The sequence below is a fragment of the Salpingoeca rosetta genome, assembly GCF_000188695.1.
Source record: "Salpingoeca rosetta unplaced genomic scaffold supercont1.3, whole genome shotgun sequence".
NCBI classification, from domain to species: Eukaryota; class Choanoflagellata; order Craspedida; family Salpingoecidae; genus Salpingoeca; species Salpingoeca rosetta.
The window spans coordinates 951,503-969,002 of NW_004754931.1; the positions used below are offsets into that span (position 1 = coordinate 951,503).

At 55.6% G+C, this 17,500-nt stretch overlaps 5 protein-coding genes across 5 annotated transcripts in view; 3 read left to right on the plus strand and 2 right to left on the minus strand.

Moving 5' to 3' along the window:
* Nucleotides 1-106: 106 nt before the first annotated feature.
* PTSG_01787 (uncharacterized protein) lies at nucleotides 107-3,258 on the plus strand. The gene is made up of 5 exons (XM_004997711.1): nucleotides 107-1,222; nucleotides 1,574-1,685; nucleotides 2,029-2,173; nucleotides 2,531-2,630; nucleotides 3,066-3,258. The coding sequence occupies exons 1-5, from the start codon at nucleotides 119-121 to the stop codon at nucleotides 3,138-3,140; spliced, it is 1,536 nt and encodes a 511-aa protein (XP_004997768.1). The 5' UTR covers nucleotides 107-118; the 3' UTR covers nucleotides 3,141-3,258.
* PTSG_01788 (H(+)/Cl(-) exchange transporter 3) lies at nucleotides 2,676-11,582 on the minus strand. Its single transcript, XM_004997712.1, has 24 exons — nucleotides 10,972-11,582; nucleotides 10,609-10,689; nucleotides 10,372-10,475; nucleotides 10,023-10,074; nucleotides 9,452-9,692; nucleotides 8,968-9,169; nucleotides 8,659-8,744; nucleotides 8,234-8,330; nucleotides 7,904-7,989; nucleotides 7,532-7,605; nucleotides 7,193-7,333; nucleotides 6,834-6,921; nucleotides 6,334-6,419; nucleotides 6,016-6,080; nucleotides 5,806-5,862; nucleotides 5,551-5,635; nucleotides 5,345-5,374; nucleotides 4,757-4,914; nucleotides 4,524-4,565; nucleotides 4,264-4,329; nucleotides 3,945-4,090; nucleotides 3,587-3,681; nucleotides 3,323-3,430; nucleotides 2,676-3,154 (listed from the first exon to the last, which is right to left on the minus strand). Exons 1-23 carry the CDS (start codon nucleotides 11,490-11,492, stop codon nucleotides 3,343-3,345), a joined length of 2,691 nt encoding a protein of 896 aa, XP_004997769.1. The 5' UTR covers nucleotides 11,493-11,582; the 3' UTR covers nucleotides 2,676-3,154; nucleotides 3,323-3,342.
* On the plus strand, nucleotides 11,560-14,015 carry PTSG_01789 (uncharacterized protein). Its single transcript, XM_004997713.1, has 7 exons — nucleotides 11,560-11,747; nucleotides 12,155-12,277; nucleotides 12,505-12,569; nucleotides 12,812-12,860; nucleotides 13,007-13,093; nucleotides 13,371-13,480; nucleotides 13,695-14,015. The coding sequence occupies exons 1-7, from the start codon at nucleotides 11,586-11,588 to the stop codon at nucleotides 13,813-13,815; spliced, it is 717 nt and encodes a 238-aa protein (XP_004997770.1). The 5' UTR covers nucleotides 11,560-11,585; the 3' UTR covers nucleotides 13,816-14,015.
* A 25-nt stretch (nucleotides 14,016-14,040) lies between these two features.
* On the plus strand, nucleotides 14,041-16,354 carry PTSG_01790 (guanine nucleotide binding protein). The gene is made up of 3 exons (XM_004997714.1): nucleotides 14,041-14,076; nucleotides 14,349-14,503; nucleotides 14,776-16,354. The coding sequence occupies exons 2-3, from the start codon at nucleotides 14,389-14,391 to the stop codon at nucleotides 15,597-15,599; spliced, it is 939 nt and encodes a 312-aa protein (XP_004997771.1). The 5' UTR covers nucleotides 14,041-14,076; nucleotides 14,349-14,388; the 3' UTR covers nucleotides 15,600-16,354.
* A 7-nt stretch (nucleotides 16,355-16,361) lies between these two features.
* PTSG_01791 (uncharacterized protein) overlaps nucleotides 16,362-17,500 on the minus strand; it is a gene marked incomplete at its 5' end in the record, with an annotated part of 3,813 nt that continues 2,674 nt past the window's right edge. Inside the window, 2 exons of the mRNA XM_004997715.1 lie at nucleotides 16,362-17,043; nucleotides 17,446-17,500. The exon at nucleotides 17,446-17,500 is cut by the window's right edge and continues 83 nt beyond it. Of these exons, the coding sequence (XP_004997772.1) occupies nucleotides 16,714-17,043; nucleotides 17,446-17,500 (385 nt within the window). The 3' untranslated portion in view covers nucleotides 16,362-16,713. The remainder of the gene's footprint in view (nucleotides 17,044-17,445) is intronic.

Below are 17,500 nucleotides of genomic sequence, written 5' to 3' on the forward strand. Positions count from 1 at the left end.
CTCCTCCTCCTCCTCCTCCTCCTCCTCCTCCTCCTCCTCCTCCTCCTCCTCCTCCTCCTCCTCCTCCTCCTCCTCCTCCTCCTCTTCCTTTGCGACGCAACCGATGTACACACTCTACATGATCAGTAAGCAAGCAAGCAAGCCCTTGATCCAAGTCGTGAGGAGACTCGCGTTCCTTCATGTCACTCACAATCCTTCTGGGTGGCGGTCCTTCCCAAGCACAAGCGGCGGATTGCGTCACTGCTCGACACAGCGACGACCACTCCAAAGAAAGCAGAGCAGAGCAACAGCAAGCATGTTGATGATGCGGAGGGTGCTGCTGCGTGTGGCTGCGCCGCACCACCAGCGAGGCCTTGCGGAGCCCGGCCTCCGCTCCCTTGTGACATCGGCGAGGGCAAGGGTGCAAGCAGAGCAGAGGCAAGGGAGCACAGGTGGCGGCGCCGCGTCCGTCACGGTCGGTGACCGCGAGGTGCGGGTGGACTGGGGCGATGGCTCCAGCAACGCCTTCTCCTTCATCTGGCTGCAGGACCACAGCCCTGCAGTGCTGCACCCAACGTCCAGGCAACGCATGATCGACACCGTGTCCATTGATCCAACCGAAGCACCAGAGGCCATCTCGGTGAAGGGCAACGAGCTCCACCTTTCGTGGAAGAGCAGCCGCGAAGCCAACACGCCGCCCACCATCTATAACCTGGACTGGCTGCGTGCAAACGCGTATGGTGGGGATGCCTCTGACAGTTCCACCGCCTCAACCCCGCGCGCCACCGGTGCTGCACACCAAGCCAGCACCGCCAAGACAAAGGCGTCTGGATGGAGCATGCTTGGGCCCGTGTCTTACGTGCAGCCAAAGACGTGGTATGGGCCTGAGCTGCCCTTGCAGTCTTTCGACGCTCGCGAGGATTCGCATGACGCGCAGCGGGCGGTGTTGGAGACGCTGCTTCGGGACGGCCTTGTCCACCTCCACCACATGCCGGAAGGACGCGACGCCCTGCGTGCCGTCTTCCAGCGCTTCGGTATGCTGCGCCGCACCTTCTACGCAGATGACATTTGGGATTTGAGGGTTGTGGCGGATGCAGACGTGAACGACACGGCCATGACGACCATCGAGCTTCCCCCACACACGGACTGTACATACCACGCCATGCCACCTGGTCTCCAGCTCTTCTCCTGCTTGCAAAACAGAGCAACAGGAGGCGAGTCCTGGTTCGTCGACGGCCGCGCGGTGCGTTGTGTGTGTGTGTGTGTGTGTGTGTGTGTGTGTGTGTGTGTGTGTGTGTGTGTGTGTGTATGTATGTGTGTGTGCGTGTGTGAGGGTTGTGTGTGTGTGTATGTATGTATGTGTGTGTGCGTGTGTGAGGGTTGTGTGTGTGTGTGTGTGTGCGTGTGCGTGCGTGCGCGCGTGTGTGTGTGAGATTGTGCGTGTGTGTGTGTGTGTGTGTGTGTGTGTGTGTGTCTGTCTGTCTGTCTGTCTGTCTGTCTGTCTGGCTGTGTCTGTGTCTGTGTATGTGTATGTGTCTGTGTGTGAGGGTTGTGTACCCCGTGTCTCATGCTTCCGCACCATACGCCTCATCAGATCTACGACACCCTAGCCCGCGAATCACCGGAGGCAGCAGACTTCTTTGCCACCACTGTGCTTCCGTTCTACTGCATTGAGGACGGCATCTATCTCTGCGCGGAGGGCAAAGGTGTGTTTGTGTGTGTGTGTGTGTGTGTGTGTGTGTGTGTGTGTGTGTGTGTGTGTGTGTGTGTGTGTGTGTGTGTGTGTGTGTGTGTGTGTGTGTGTGTGTGTGTGTGTGTGTGTGTGTGTGTGTGTGTGTGGTGTGGTGTGTGTGTGGGTGTGTGTGGGTGTGTGGGTGTGGGTGGGTGTGGGTGTCTTTCCTGTGTGTGAAGGCATTCTTGCTGTATCCTTCGAAACGATGTTCTGCTCCACATGCTGTCGACTCTCTTCTTTTTCCCAGCAGCACAACAAGCACACTCACACACGCACACTCACACACACACTTACACACTTACATGCATTCAATACAGTGTTTACGTTGGATGCCAACAAGCAGTTGACGCAGTTCCGCTACAACAACAGCGACCGCGGCCCCTTGGCCGGCATGCCTGCACACGTCGTCGACGCCTTTTACACCCACCTGCCCGTCCTCACCCGCGTCATGCTCAGCGACGAGTAAGCGTGTGTGTGTGTGTGTGTGTGTGTGTGTCTGTGTGTGTGTGTGTGTCTGTGTCTGTGTCTGTGTCTGTGTCTGTGTCTGTGTCTGTGTGTGTGTGTGTGTCTGTGTCTGTGTCTGTGTGTCTGTGTGTGTCTGTCTGTCTGTCTGTCTGTGTGTTTGTGTGTTGTGTGTGTGTGTGTGTGTGTGTGTGTTTGTGTGTATGTCTTCGTAACCGCCCCTGCGTGCGGTGGCATGTGCTGTTTCATGCCTGCGTGATGCTATGTGCGCTGTTTGTCATCCTCCCTGTCCCCCTCGCCATTTCATTAGCTAACTATCATCGTCTCCCCACCTGTCACCGCACCAACGCCATTCAGGCTGGCTCTGCTGAAACGTGTCAAGGATAACGAGATGGTCGTTGTGGACAACCACCGCTGCTTGCACGCACGCAAAGCGTTCCAGGGCGCACGCTCCTTCGTAAGTCAATCAAACGGCACCAACCACGGCTCCGTGTTGTACGTGTCTGCACGTTACTTTCTATTTGTTTGACTCGACCTAAGCTGAAGAAAGCAGCACATAATGCACCCGTGCACACCTGCACTCGCTTCGTTTGGGACAAACATCCTACCCACTCCAAGGAACACAACAGCACACTCAACGTGCACAACGCACGGGCTTGTCCGTTGCCGCTTGATGCATATTACACGCGCGCGCACATGCACGGGCAGACTCGCACATTTCACACATGCCACACCGATACACACCAACCTCAGATTGATTATCTTCACACACAATACACGCACACATTGACACACGCACACATTGACACACACACACATTGCACGCACACATTGACACACACACAAATTTACACCAAATACACACGAACAACGGCACCAACCACGACTACAGGTTGGCGCGTACATTGACATGGATCACTTCCACAGCCAGTGCCGGCTGCATGGGCTGGAGCTTGCGCGCGCCTGAACAGCGTGTGCAGTCTGTTATCAACAGGAATGGCCCATCAGAGTATCAGTGTGGTGCAGCGTTACCAACATGTCATGTCCATGCACGCGAGTCCAATAAACGCCATCTTAGACAGCAACTAGGACGAACACGCACGCATGTAATGATCATGGTGGCAGTGGTGTTATGGTTTGTGAACGCACCTGTGTGTGCGTGTGTGTCATCAGTGATATTGCACATTGGCGTGTCGTGCCGTCATGACATGCATGTGCTTGATCACGTCTTTCTTGGTCAGGATCCCAACCAGTCGCCTACATGAGTGCGTGAGTGTGTGTGTGTGTGTGTGTGTGTGTGTGTGTGTGTGAGAGGCGAGAAATGAGTTGGCAGAATGACGTCTTGAAGAGTGGCAAACCAACGTCGATGTACACGCAAGCACCACGCCAAACATCATTGTGTGCGTGGCTTACCCTTCACGCATGACGATGGCTTGGCGAATCCCCATGCGCCGGAAGAGCTCAATCACCGTGGGCATCACCATCGTGTGCGAGACTTGGAACACGTCCTGCCGTGACGCAATGGCAAAAGAAGGGCAAGCACGCGATGGGCACGGGGGAGTCAGTACTTCATGCGTCACACAGACACACACACACCCAATGCGCACACACACACACATGCGCACACACACACACACACACGCACACACGCACGCGCACACACACACACACATGCACGCACACACGCGCGCGCACGCAAGCACACACATGCACGCACACACGCACACGCGCACATGCGCGCACGCACGCACACACATGTCCCAGCTCGTACCCTGTGCACGGCTGCTGTGACGTCGAGGGCCTGTTCGGATGGCATTGCGTCACCGACAGCGCGAGAGAATGAAGTTTCTTCAGCATCGTCTTCAAAGAACTGCACGGGCGCCGACATGTCGCAATCCGGGTCGTGTTTGTACTCGGCTGCACACATGCCCACAAGGGCGAACAAAGGCAATGCGATGTGTGCGTGTTTGCGTTAATGACACACGAGTCATCGCGGCCTGCAACAAAGCGCGGCAAGAGCAAAACAACCCCACATGATGACTCTACACACCCTGTTCCCCACCGCAAAAGCCAACGCACAACGACGATACCCAGTGCGTCGAGCGCATCACTACGGATGAGGTATCCCCGCGGGAGCATGTCACGGCGGTTGTTCACTGGAGATAAGTGTGTGTCGGTTTGTGTGTGTATGTGTGTGTGTGAGTGAGAGAGAGAGAGAGCGTATGTGAGTGTGTGAGTGTGTGTGTGTGTGCGCGCGCGTATGTGAGTGTGTGTGTGTGTGTGATGAAGGATAAAGGTGATTCCTCGCGCACTGCAACAAGAACAACGTAGAGTCAGTGCTTCGCCTCACCAATCGGGAAGCCGGTAAACGTGTGGTTTCGAATAATGTCCTCTGCCAACAGAGAGAGGGGAAGGGGAACGCGCATTTGACAGACAGAAGCCGTGAGTTTGAGAGCCATGGTACGTCCAAACCACAACAACACACAATCCCAGAGCCGTAAACACTCGCACATTCCCACAACACCAAGCACTCACACACAGCGGCGAACACTTTCGCGCAGATGCACGCATGCACGCACGCACCGAGACCAGCGACGGTGAGCCCGTCACAGGGAAGAACAACTGGCGGTTCGTCAGCAGATACAGGCGGCTGCATCACATCAACAGCGCGCGTCGCAAACGAAAACTCCTCCTTGGTGTCCAGGAACGGGAACCCTTTGAGCCGGATGTGGCGGTCGTAGCTGGTGTTGTTTTGTGTTGTGTTGTGTTGTGTTGTGTTGTGTTGTGTTGTGTTGTGTTGTGTTGTGTTGTGTTGTGTTGTGTTGTGTTGTGTTGTTTTGTGTTGTGTTGTGTTGTGTTGTGTTGTGTTGTTTTGTTTTGTGTTGTGTTGTGTTGTGTTGTGTTGTGTTGTTTTGTGTTGTGTTGTGTTGTGTTGTGTTGTGTTGTGTTGTGTTGTGTTGTGTTGTGTTGTGTTGTGTTGCGTTGCGTTGTGTTGCGTTGCGTTGTGTTGTGTTGCGTTGTGTGTGTTGTGTGTGCGTTGTGCTTGGTCAGAAGGAGCAGCGCGTCGAGCAGACAGAAATAGCATCAACAAGTGCACAGCAGCTGGCACATCAAGACGAGCGTCTGTGGTGCGCAAGCAGTGGGTTGTCGAAATGGGGGCTGTCATCTTACATGCCGTCCCGGTTGAAGGCATCGCCAACCCTGGTTGCACGCCAAAGAATGCGGCAGCACGTGAACATGAGTTGTAGCAATGTCGCAGCAAATAGTGCACATAACGATACAACAGCCTCACACACGCTCCCTTCAGCCATTTCAGCCATGAACGCAGGACGCACCCAAACATGCACACCCAAACAAGCACATACAAGTAACATTACCATTTGCTGATCATGACAGCGAGCATGAGTGGAAGAATGTATGTCAGGCCGCCCGTCAGCTCAAACATGATCACAACCAGTGACACTGAGGAGAGAACCATCAAGCACGCGACAGGATTGTGTTTGCGACAAGGTGAGGACAAGGCTGTATGGCTTGCAGACACACATTGCACCATGCACACGCACAGACATGCACGCGCGCGCACACGATCAGTGATTACATCATCGTTAGTGGCATTAACGTGGTGCCCACACCTGTCATGCGCGTGACTCCGCCCAGCGTGGCAGCCGCGCCCACCATGGCGTACAGCCCTGGTGTGGTGGTGAGGAGAGTTGAGTATGAGGAATTGGCATGGTGGTGTGGTGGTGTGGTGGTGGTGGTGGTGGTGGTGGTGGTGCATGGCATATGCATGGGACGGTGATTATCGTCAACCAAGGAGTGTGGGAAGAACAACGATGAAGAACCTGGTGTGATGCACGTGTCGGGGTTTGGGCAGGCGTTGGCAATCATCGAGACGCTCTCGTGTGAACTGTGTTGCGGAACAGAACAGCAGAAGTAGCAGCAGGCATGCACACGAACAAAACAGGAGGAAAGGATGAATAAACGTGTGAGTTGCGTGTGTATCAGTGAATAAGTGTGAGAAAAGCCGCCTGCCCGTCTGTGCTGGGCTGACAGCGTACAAGTGCGTGAAGCTGTACCACTTGTGTCATTCCTGTGCACTCCTTCAACTCCCCGAAAAGGCATCTGTAAATCTCCACCCTCAACGCGCCGTGCAAACGTACGCAACAATGTCCTCCACGACCATGCCAATGACGCGTCCAAACGTCGCCCCAACAAACATGGTTGGGATAAACAGCCCAGCAGGCGCCTACACGATGCAGTGACAGTGATGAGCAACGCGTGTGAGAAGAAAGTCGACGCGGAAGGCTTGTTGCGGCTTGCAGGGCTTGAGAAAACGTGCACGTGAGTGTGTGTGTGTGTCTGTCTGTCTGTCTGCCTGTCTGTCTGTCTGTCTGTCTGTCTGTCTGTCTGTCTGTCTGTCTGTCTGTCTGTCTGTCTGTCTGTCTGTCTGTCTGTCTGTCTGTCTGTCTGTCTGTCTGTCTGTCTGTCTGTCTGTCTGTCTGTCTGTCTGTCTGTCTGTCTGTCTGTCTGTCTGTCTGTGGGTGTCTGTGGGTGTCTGTGGGTGTGTGTCTGTCTGTCTATCTGTCTGCTTGTGTGTGCGTGCAAACTGTGTGTACATGTGGACAAGATGGGCGACGCGTCACGTGCGGTGCACACGGACCTTGATGCCGAAGGTGAAGATGGTGATGAGCGCCTTGAATGCGCACGCGAGCAGGAGATCCCCCATGATGATGGACCGGTCGTCATCGCTGCAGAGCGAGAGGAGGAGGCGACGACAGACACAAGCAGTTTTCGCGCGGTAGCGAGCACAACGGCAGCCACGGAGGCAACGCATGGGTACGCATGTAAGTGCTTTCGACAAGAGTGACACCATGTGCACACACGTACACGACCACAAACACACAAACGCGAACACAAACACACACGTGAACACAAACCAAACACGCTCAAGGAAAGCGCACATAAACACAAGCAAACAACCACGTGCACGTATGCCCACGCAGGCACGGGTGCACGCACCACAGCGGGTCGACGCTGCCTGGTGCGCACTCGCTGAAGAGGGCGGCGATGGTGTCGGCAGCAGAGGAGCGCGTGAAGCGATTCGGGAAACTCAGCAGCGCCGTCACAAGCGCAACACACACCACCTCCGTGATCCCATACCTAACGCGCGCAAACGTGTGTGTGTGTGTGTGTGTGTGTGTGTGTGTGTGTGTGTGTGTGTGTGTTGTGTGTGTGAGGGGAGAGAGAGAGAGAACAGTCTCTTGGAAGAGAAGAGTGCAGCGGAGACAACCGTTGTCGCAAAAGCGTGCGGTCACCACCAGATGCCAACCATAACCGCATGCCCACAAGTGGACTGACTTTCGAAGAGCCGATTGGTTTCTGAAGGAGCACCAGTTGAGGTTGAAGCGGTTGAAGAATGCCCCATACAGCCCCTGCACGCATTGGCGATGACAACAGCGCGTGCGCGTTGTGTGTGTGTGTGTGTGTGTGTGTGTGTGTGTGTGTGTGTGTGTGTGTGTGTGTGTGTGTGTGTGTGTGTGTGTGTGTGTGTGTATGTATGTGTGTGTGTGTATGTGTGTGTGTGTGTGACCAGTGGTCAAAGCCCGAGTGAACCATAGACAGCGGCCAATCACAGCGTTGTCAACGTCAATGTGATGCGGAGCGAGCGCGGGCGCCCGTCTGTGTCCTCTGCTCTTCACCACTGCATGACAGCATGCGCTGAACACTCACGCCAAAAACGCCGATGATGATGAAGGGGATCAGCTCAAACCAGTGCCAGGGATAGTCAAACTCAACGTAGAACTTCACAAGGTGGCCTGCAGCAGCAGCAGCGGCAGCAGCGGCAGCAGCATCGTGACGGGTGAAGCAGTGGCGGTGACGATGGTGTGAAGTGAGCAACGCGTGAAGCAATTCTGACACGGCTAATTTACAGCGATCTTGCTCATTCACCGCCAAGTACACACGGCAGCACAAGAGTAAAACAAGCACACGACGCAATGCACGACGCAGCACACACCCACGCACACACGCACACATGCACGGATTGCGGTAAGTGGTTACCGCTGAGGAACGGGTTGAGGTTTGAGAGGACGACGGCGCCGACCATGGCGGCAAAGAAGGAGCGCCACATCGTCTTGTGCGGGAAGTAGTAGCTCACCTGCACAGCACACACGCACACACACGCACGCACACGCACGCACACGCACGCACACGCACACACACGCACGCACACGCACACACACGCACACAGTCAGTTATGTATGCCGGTAATTGATATGACAAGTGTGCATATGTCCAGTTGACAATGAGGAGCAAATCCACATGCTTCCTTGAGCGATATAAAATGAACACACACACACACACATACACAAACACATACACACACATACACACGCACACGCATACACACATACACACATACACGCATACACGCATTCACGCACATACACACGCACATACACACATGTAACCATGCATGCACGCACCTCCTCGAGGCTAAAGAGCACGCCGCCGACGGGGGCGCCGAACGCAACAGACACGCCCGCAGCCGACGCGCCAGACAGAACCTCTCCTGTGGCATGCAGAACAAGTGGGACAGTGTGTGTGAGAGACAGAGACAGACAGGGACAGAGGCAGAGAGGGGCGCGTGTGTGTGTGGGGTGTGTGTGTGGGGGGGTGGGTGGCTACATGGCTGTTCACGAGCAAGGTGATGCTTCTTCTTCTTCACTGACGCTCGCACCTCAACCCAAAATCATCACAACCACAGCCACCACCACCACCCGCCGCCGACTTACGCCGCTTTGCTTCGTTGAGACGGTACTTTGCAAAGAGATACGAGAGGGCGTTCCCGCAGCAGCAGGCGACATGGACGAGCGGACCTTCCTTCCCGAGACTCAGGCCGGCCGCCACCGCCGCGACCATGCCCAGCGCCTTGACCGCCAGCGTCCATAGGCTGAAGTACCCGCGGATGATGAAGCCGCTCAGGATCGTTTTCACCTGCAGAGCAGAGGAAGGGGGATGTGAATGGTGGATGGAGTGAGTTTATCGAGGCACGCAGAGAGGAACGCGAGGACGGGTTTGTTGATCAGGGTGCTGTGAATTGCTGGATCAGAAGATTTGTTCTGCAAATTGGCTGCACATAACCGCACACAACCACATGCACGCACACAACCGCACACGTACGCACGCACAACCACACACAACCACACACAACCACGCACACGTACGCACACACGCGCACACAACCGCACACACACACACACGTACGCACACACATACCTCTGGGATACCGGAGCCGGCAGCGTATGGGCTAATACGCACAACAAGAAGGGCGCAAATGCCTGCAAGCAACGCGGCCCAACCCATGTAGGCAAAGTAGCGAACAGCGAAGCTTGCGCCGGCAAGACGCGCGTCATCCTCGATGCTGTAGCCGGCCATCTCGCCCCAGGACTTCCACAGCTCGCACGTGTCGCGCTGCTCTGCCAACTCCTCTGCCCAGCAACAGTGCTTGCGACTCAGCCTTTGGCGGGGGGGGGGTGCAGGGTGGTGTGTGTTGGAGGACACGAGGAGGAAGGAGAGGCAAAACGCGGTCATGAGGATGTGGCAGTTGGAACGATGCTCATGGTGTAATCGATGAGTTCCCAACTCAGACAAGCGTGCAACACAGCACCCCTGACACGCACACACGCACACGCACACACACATACGCACACACACACACATACACACATACACACACGAACGTGTGCTTATACACACATATGCACGCGCGCACAGTGCACCACACAATCCCCCCTCCCTTCCTTTGTCCCCACTTGCCGTCCCTGGCTGATTCGAAACACAAACGCACCAGAACGCACGCGGGCACACACCCTCCTTGATGTCTGACAGCCACTCGGCGCCTGCGGTGGTGGTTGCGGTGATTTGGGGGCAAGGGGGGTTAGAACAGGGGCACGGTGCTGTGGAGCGACTTGCGCGAAGCTGTTGCGCACAATCACAACAAATTGCTCAGACAAACACAAAGTGACATGAGGAAACGGGGGGTTGGAAGTGATGGTGGAGATTCCAAGCGTGAACACACACACACACACACACACACACACACACACACACACACACACACACACACACACACACACACACACACACACACACACACACACACACACACACACACACACACACAGATACACACACACCAATGTCAATGAAGCCTGCGAAGACACCACACAGGACACCGATGGCGCCCATAAGAACCCATCCAGATGCAGCGTCCCACGCCTGCGATATGTACCCTTGAAACCTGCACATGGAAGAGAAGGTGCTACGGTGAGCCGGAGACGACACACGATGGCACCCCTTGGATTTGACCGAAAGGCCGTGTGAGAGCATAACGCAGTGTGACACGAGGAGACACGAGGTGGAAGCGTGTTCACCTGACGGACTCCTTCTTTCGCTTGAGTTCCAACGCGGTGTCACGTGCCCAATCAATAGTCGAGTAGTCATCATAACGGAAGCTATGATGGTTGTGGATTAGTTGTGTTGCACGTGTGCGGTTGTTGTTGTGAAAGCAAGAGGTGAGGTGGGTACTAACAGAAGGCGTTCGTTCGCGTTCGTACACTCACATGTGTGCACACACACACACTCACACACACACACACTCACACACACTCACACACTCACACACACACACACATACACACACACACTCACACACACTCACACACTCACACACACTCTCTCTCTCACACACACACACACACACATACACACACACACACAAACACACACGTACTTACTCTGGTCTAGCGTCTCTGCCAATGCCGAGACGGCCAAGGATGCCTGGCGAGAACGACCTGTGTCTGTGCAAAACAGGGTCGTGCTCCGGTTCCTCGGCCAAGAGGATCATCTCGTCATCATCTTCATCGTCATCGCCAGGGCCCAAGCCGTCTGCGCCGTTTACAGACACCTTGCTGGTACGGCGGCCCGTGCCGAGGTCAATGCTTGCGTTGAGCTGCGCCGTCAGCGAGTGCCGACGCGGGCGGCTGCCGCTGTTTCTGTTGCTGCCTCTGCTCCTGCTTGACGCCCCCGCTGTTGTTGAGGTGAACGGATTGTCGTGGGTGCGTGACGAGGAGAACGGCTGCTCCTCCATGACAAACATGTTGCCGTCCCTGCCGTTGTTCTGGAAGCCAGTGCGGGTGCCATCATCCTCCCTCCCTCCACGGTAGTGAGAGCCCCGCGAGCCATTCCCTTGCTCGGCCCGCCGGCGGCTATCCAGCATCTCCTCCAGCCTCCCTTTGCTGCTCCGCTTCTTCGGCATGCTGGCGTTGGCGTGTGCGTTGTTGCGTTTGTGCGTGTGGTTGGTGTATGTGTATTTGAAGGTGGTTGTTGTGATTTGTGGTAGCAAGAAGTGATGACGAGGATGACAACTGCACAAAAGCAACGGAGTGCTGCGAGGATGAGCAGCGGAACCTTTTTCGTGTTGCTGGTGGTGGTGTCAGTGGGCGCACTTCTCCACGGTGCTGTGGGCGCTGCGGATGATGCCGAAGCTCGCCAACTTGTTGATGAGTTCCAGGTGTGTGGCTGTGTGTCTGTGTGTGTCTGCGTGTGTCTGTGTCTGTGTCTGTGTGTTTGTGTGTCTGTGTGTGTCTGTGTATGTGTGTGTCTGTGTGTGTCTGTGTATGTGTGTGTCTGTGTGTGTCTGTGTGTGTGTGTGTGTGTAATTGTGTCTGTGCGGAGATCTCTTTGTTCTTGCTCTGCGTGTCTTTCCCTCTGCGTCCATCTCTGTGTCCATCTCTGCGTCCATCTCTGCGCATCTTGCTTCCACTGTTCCCCTTCCCTTGACTACATCTCTACTCCCTTGTTGAGCGCGACATCAGCCCGCTCACACCTCCATGGCACCCCAATTCTCCTTCTCCCGCCCCCCTCACACACACACACACGCACGCACGCAAACAACAACACCATCCGTCGCAACTACAGAACATTGAGCCATTGACAGCCGCCCTGCGATCTGTGGAAGTGGGAGCCCTCACTATGCCCGGCTTCAAGCACAACAAGAGAATGGTCCCGCACGTGGCATCCTTATGCGGCTTCAACAGCAAGGTGTGTGTGTGTGTGTGTGTGTATGTGTGTCTGTCTGTCTGTGTGTGTGTGTGTGCCTGAGTGTCTGTGTGTGTGTGTGTGTGTATGTGTGCGTCTGTGTCTGTGTCTGTGTCTGTGTGTCTGTGTGTGTCTGTGTGGGGGGGGGGGGCTTCATTGAGTGCTGTGTTTGTGCTTGAAGAGCAGTTACTCACACTCTTGCTTGTGGGTGCTCGTCGCTGCCGTCGCAGGAGATTGGACGGCTTCGTGAGGTGACGGCCATTTACGCTGCTGCTGTGAAGGATCTCGATGCTGGGTGAGTGGCAAATGCCAAACACGCGTGTGTCTGTGCATCCATGTGTCTGTGCGCATGTTGCTGTTGTCTGTGCGTCTGTGTTGCAGTCGTCTGTGCGTCTGTGCGTCTGTGTGTCTGTGCGTCTGTGTGTCTGTGTTTATGTCGTCTGTGCGTCTGTGCCTGTGCAATCGTGCACGCGCCTGAACTTGTCCATCTTGCTGGTCTGTGCGCATCCCCACACCTTTTCCCCTTGGGACTGCAAGGAATGCAGCCAGTGAACCAAAGGCTAGGGCGGCATTCGATGGGATCATGGTGCGCGCCTCTATGTGATATGACCTCTTTATGACACGACCTTGTCGCTGTCAGCAGCCGAAGCTCCTCACCCTTGTCTTTTAGTACCTTGCTTATCTTCTTGACTCACTTGCTGCTGACTGCACGCTATTGTTGCAATTAATAAGGCCATCTTGAACGCGGGGCCTGCGAGTGTGGAATCAAAGCAATATGCCTCCAACGCCCTCAACTACCTTCTCCTTCTCGCACACAAGGTTTTGTGTGTGTGTGTGTGTGTGTGTGTGTGTGTGTGTGTGTGTGTGTGTGTGTGTGCGTCTGTGTGTGCGTCTGTGTGTGAGTGTGTGTTTGTCCGTCCGTGCCTGTGTCTATGTGTGTTTGTTTGTCCGCCCGTCTGTGTCTGTGCGTGTGTGTGTGTTTGTTTGTCCGTCCGTCTGTGTCTGTGTGTTTCATTCGTTTGTGCATGCACAGGCATCTTTGTCTGCATAAGCCACGCCCTCACCATGCATTGCGGCGTTCCAACCTGTTGCACAGCATGGGTACACTGGGCAGCGCCTGCAACAGCTGCACCGTGAACTGAACCGCTATGACGATGTCATTGTCAACTTCTACAGAAATGCACATGTCAAGGACATCACCCTCGGGTGCGTGCGTGATCACGTTATGTTGTTGTACGCACATGACACATGTGCTCTGTTCTTGTGTCTTGCCGTTTGCTCCCTTGTCCCTTGTCATTTCCTCTCCCTCGTGCTCGCCTCGTTCTGTGTCCCCTCCCTCCCTCCCTCCCTCCCTCGCCCAACACTGCCTTGCTTCTCACATCCATACACATTTATGCACCACACTCTCACGAACGGGCAGGACTGCAACCGAGGCCGAGGTGAACGCGCACCAAGCAGCAAAGCTCAAGCACGTTGGCGGCATTCTCAAACGCATCCAAGCCCTTCAATCTCGGATCGTTGGCTCCAATGACGAACTCTGACACTGTCACACTCCACACACTCCAACACACACAGACACACCCCGACACAACACACACACTCCAACACACACACACACACACACACATACACACACACCACAACACAGCACACCAACACACACAACACCTTGTTTTGCTGACTGTGCGTTTTCTGTGGGTGGAATTTTTGTGGGTAATTTCGATAAAATGCCACAACCTGGTTGCACGGTTTCCACAACTCGTGCCTTTTTCCTTCGTCTCCTGAGAGCTCGCCAGCCGCACGTGAGTGAAGGAGATGGTAGTGGCAGACGGCCGGTGATAAGGGAGTTGGAGACAAGCGACCAACCATCAGCACCACCAAACACACTGGCTTCGATGCATGGGGGGGGGGGGGGATGATCATGTGAACGCACGCACACACACGCACACGCCCAACACAGTAGTCATTTGTACGCCCTGCATGCACCACCACCACCACCAATGGCACTCACCTTCCACACTGCACACATCGCAACAACAACACACCACAACTCGCCACAACAACACACCAGCAGCCGTTGCACGACCGACAACAACCCCCAGCTACACGTCAAGATGGACTCTGCTGAACAGATTGTTCTCCGCGGCACCCTTGAGGGCCACGCCGGTTGGGTTACCCAGATCGCCACCTCCAGCGAGGCTCCCAACATCATCCTCTCCGCTTCCCGCGGTATGTTGCAGCTTTGAATCCAAATGCCCGCTTGTCGACAGGGTCAACAACAACGCACACACACACACACGCACACGCACACACGCACGCATGCATGCGGTCGTAATCGGCTCTTTTCGCACCAGTTTCAACTGACAACACACTGTTCATTGTTCCGCACACACATCCACTCGCTCTCGCACACCAACGCTCACACAAATCCTCTCTCTGATGCATGCACACTCGCTCTCGCACACCCCTCCCCGTGCCCCTGTCTCAAACAACCCTCGCAGACAAGACTGTTCTTGTGTGGCAGCTTGAGGATGGCGAGGAGTGCGGCTTTGCCCTGCGCGCCCTCCGCGGCCACTCCCACACCGTGTCCGACGTCGTCATCTCCTCCGATGGCCAGTTTGCCCTGTCTGGCTCCTGGGATCACACCATGCGCCTGTGGGAGATTGCCACCGGCAAGTGCAAGCGCCGCTTCATTGGCCACGAGAAGGACGTCCTCTCCGTCGCCTTCTCCCCAGACAACCGCCAGGTCGTCTCCGCCTCCCGCGACAAGACCATCCGCCTGTGGAACGTCCTCGCCGAGTGCAAGTACGTCATCCGCGAGAACAACCACTCCGAGTGGATCTCCTGCGTGCGCTTCTCCCCCGACACCAGCAACCCCATCATCGTCTCCTGCGGTTGGGACAACAAGGTCAAGGTGTGGAACCTCACCGACTGCCGCCTCAAGTGCAACAACATCGGCCACACCGGCTACCTCAACACCGTCACCGTCTCCCCCGATGGCTCCCTCTGCGCCTCCGGTGGCAAGGACGGCCAGGCCATGCTCTGGGACCTCACCGACAGCCGCCACCTCTCCACCCTCGACGCCAAGGACATGATCAACGCCCTCGTCTTCAGCCCCAACCGCTACTGGCTCTGCGCCGCCGCCGGCCCCGCCGTCAAGATCTGGGACCTCGAGACCAAGGAGCTTGTGCACGAGCTCGTCGACGAGTCTGAGGAGTCCGCCAAGGCACCCACCTGCCTGTCCCTCGCCTGGTCCCCCGATGGCCAGACCCTGTTTGCTGGCTACAGCGACAACAACATCCGCGTCTGGCACGTGCGTGCTTAAGGCGACAGCAGCATCAACACAAAACCAGCAGCCTTCCTTCCGCAGCTTCTTCAGCTTTGTGTCATCACGTGTCCCTTTTCTCTCATTGGGGGGAGTAGGCGTGGTGGTGTTTTGTTGTGCGTGGTTGGTTTGGTTGGGTGCTGGTGATGGCGGTGTGAGTGTTTTTGCGCAGCAGTTCACTTCAGCATCATCCTCGCATCTCTAGCTCCAATGCATTCCTCCCCTTGTCCACTGACTGCTGTTCCGTTTTGTGCGTGTGTGCACGTCGTGTGGTTGCTGTCATGATTGTGTTTTCTTCCCTTTCGTGACGTGGCCCATCTGAGTACACACGCACACACTATCGCATCTTCGTTTTGGTAGCATCCGTGCCTTTGGCTTCCCATTTGTTTCGTCTCCTCGCGACTGCCCGCGCACACAGGAACGTTTGTGTTCTCTGTGTGGTTTTTACCGTGGGAGGAAGGCCCCACAACTGTGAGGAGAAGTGCCCACCCACCCCTTTCTTTTTCCACTCCTTCCCAATCATGATTTGAAAAAAACTTTCTCTCCTTTGGGTGCTGGCCTGAACGTGGGTTTGCTTCATTGGCATTGGTGTGCTGCCTTGCGATGTGCGGTATGTGCTGGTGCATGTGTGTTTTGTGGTCGTGCGTTTGCTTGGTGGTTCTGACGCGGCTTGCTGTGATGGTGGTGGTTGTGCATCTGTTGTGTTGTGTGGCACTCTCTCCACATGCCCGATCAATACACATTCTCATGAACAACGGTGTTGCAGTGTGAGGATGTGCGTGGTTGACTCTCTGAGGCGTTTGTGTCAAATCATGTCGCACACATCACCGGACGTGACATGTATCATGAACAACGTTGGTGTAGCGTGGGGAAAGCAAGACCGAACCTGGGACATGGTTGAATGTGTGATGTGTGTGAACGACAAGAAAGAAGCAGGACAACAGGTAATGTAACATAACAAACAACCATAATGTAACGCACAACAAAGCACCGCGTCCGAGAAACGCCGGAATAATAAGCAAGAGCAACGCCGTGAAGAGGCACGTCACACCAATGCAGCCAACGCACGGCGCAAACAAAACAAAACACATGCACATGCATGCGGCGACTTGTGCTAGTAGTCGTGGTTGATGAGGAGCTGGTCCACCTCGGCGGAATTGGCGCGGCTGGACTTGGGCGGGCGCGTCTCCCGGTAGTTGCCCAGGCTCACAGCCAGCATGCCAAGCATGATGAGCGCCATGCCCACGTACTCGAGCGTGGCCAGCTCGTCCCCAAACACAAAGTACGACAGCACGACGGTGACAAACACCTGGACCGGCCAAAAGGAGGTGACGAGGGCCCACGGCCACTTCAAGCCGTCAAACCTCCCCATCGCCTGCGTGGGCGGGTTCTGCCTGTGGATGGGCTGGTTCGGCTTCAATGCCGGCAGCAGCCTCACCTCGGGCTACATCACAGCCACCGTCCTCGCAAACACGCAGATTGCCTCCACCTCCTGTGCGTGTGTCTGGCTGCTCCTCTCCTGGTACCGCGGCCGTCCCAACGTTGAGGTGTGTGTGTGTGTGTGTGTGTGTGTGTGTGTGTGTGTGTGTGTGTGTGTGTGTGTGTGTGTGTGTGTGTGTGTGTGTGTGTGTGTGTGTGAGGTAGGGGGACGGGAATGCTGTCGAAGCAGCTCATCCAGTGACACCCACACTGAGTGCCAACCACATGCTCAAAGGCGCACACGTACAAAACATGATGCACGCATGCACATGCATACAAATGCAAAAAACCGCATGCAAATAAATGCACGTAGAACTCCGTTCCCCCCTCACCCTCAACTCCGGCACCTGTATGCGGTCAAGAAGACCGGGTACTTGTGCCATCTGGCGATGGAGAGCGGGTCACGCTTGTCCTGTTCCGAG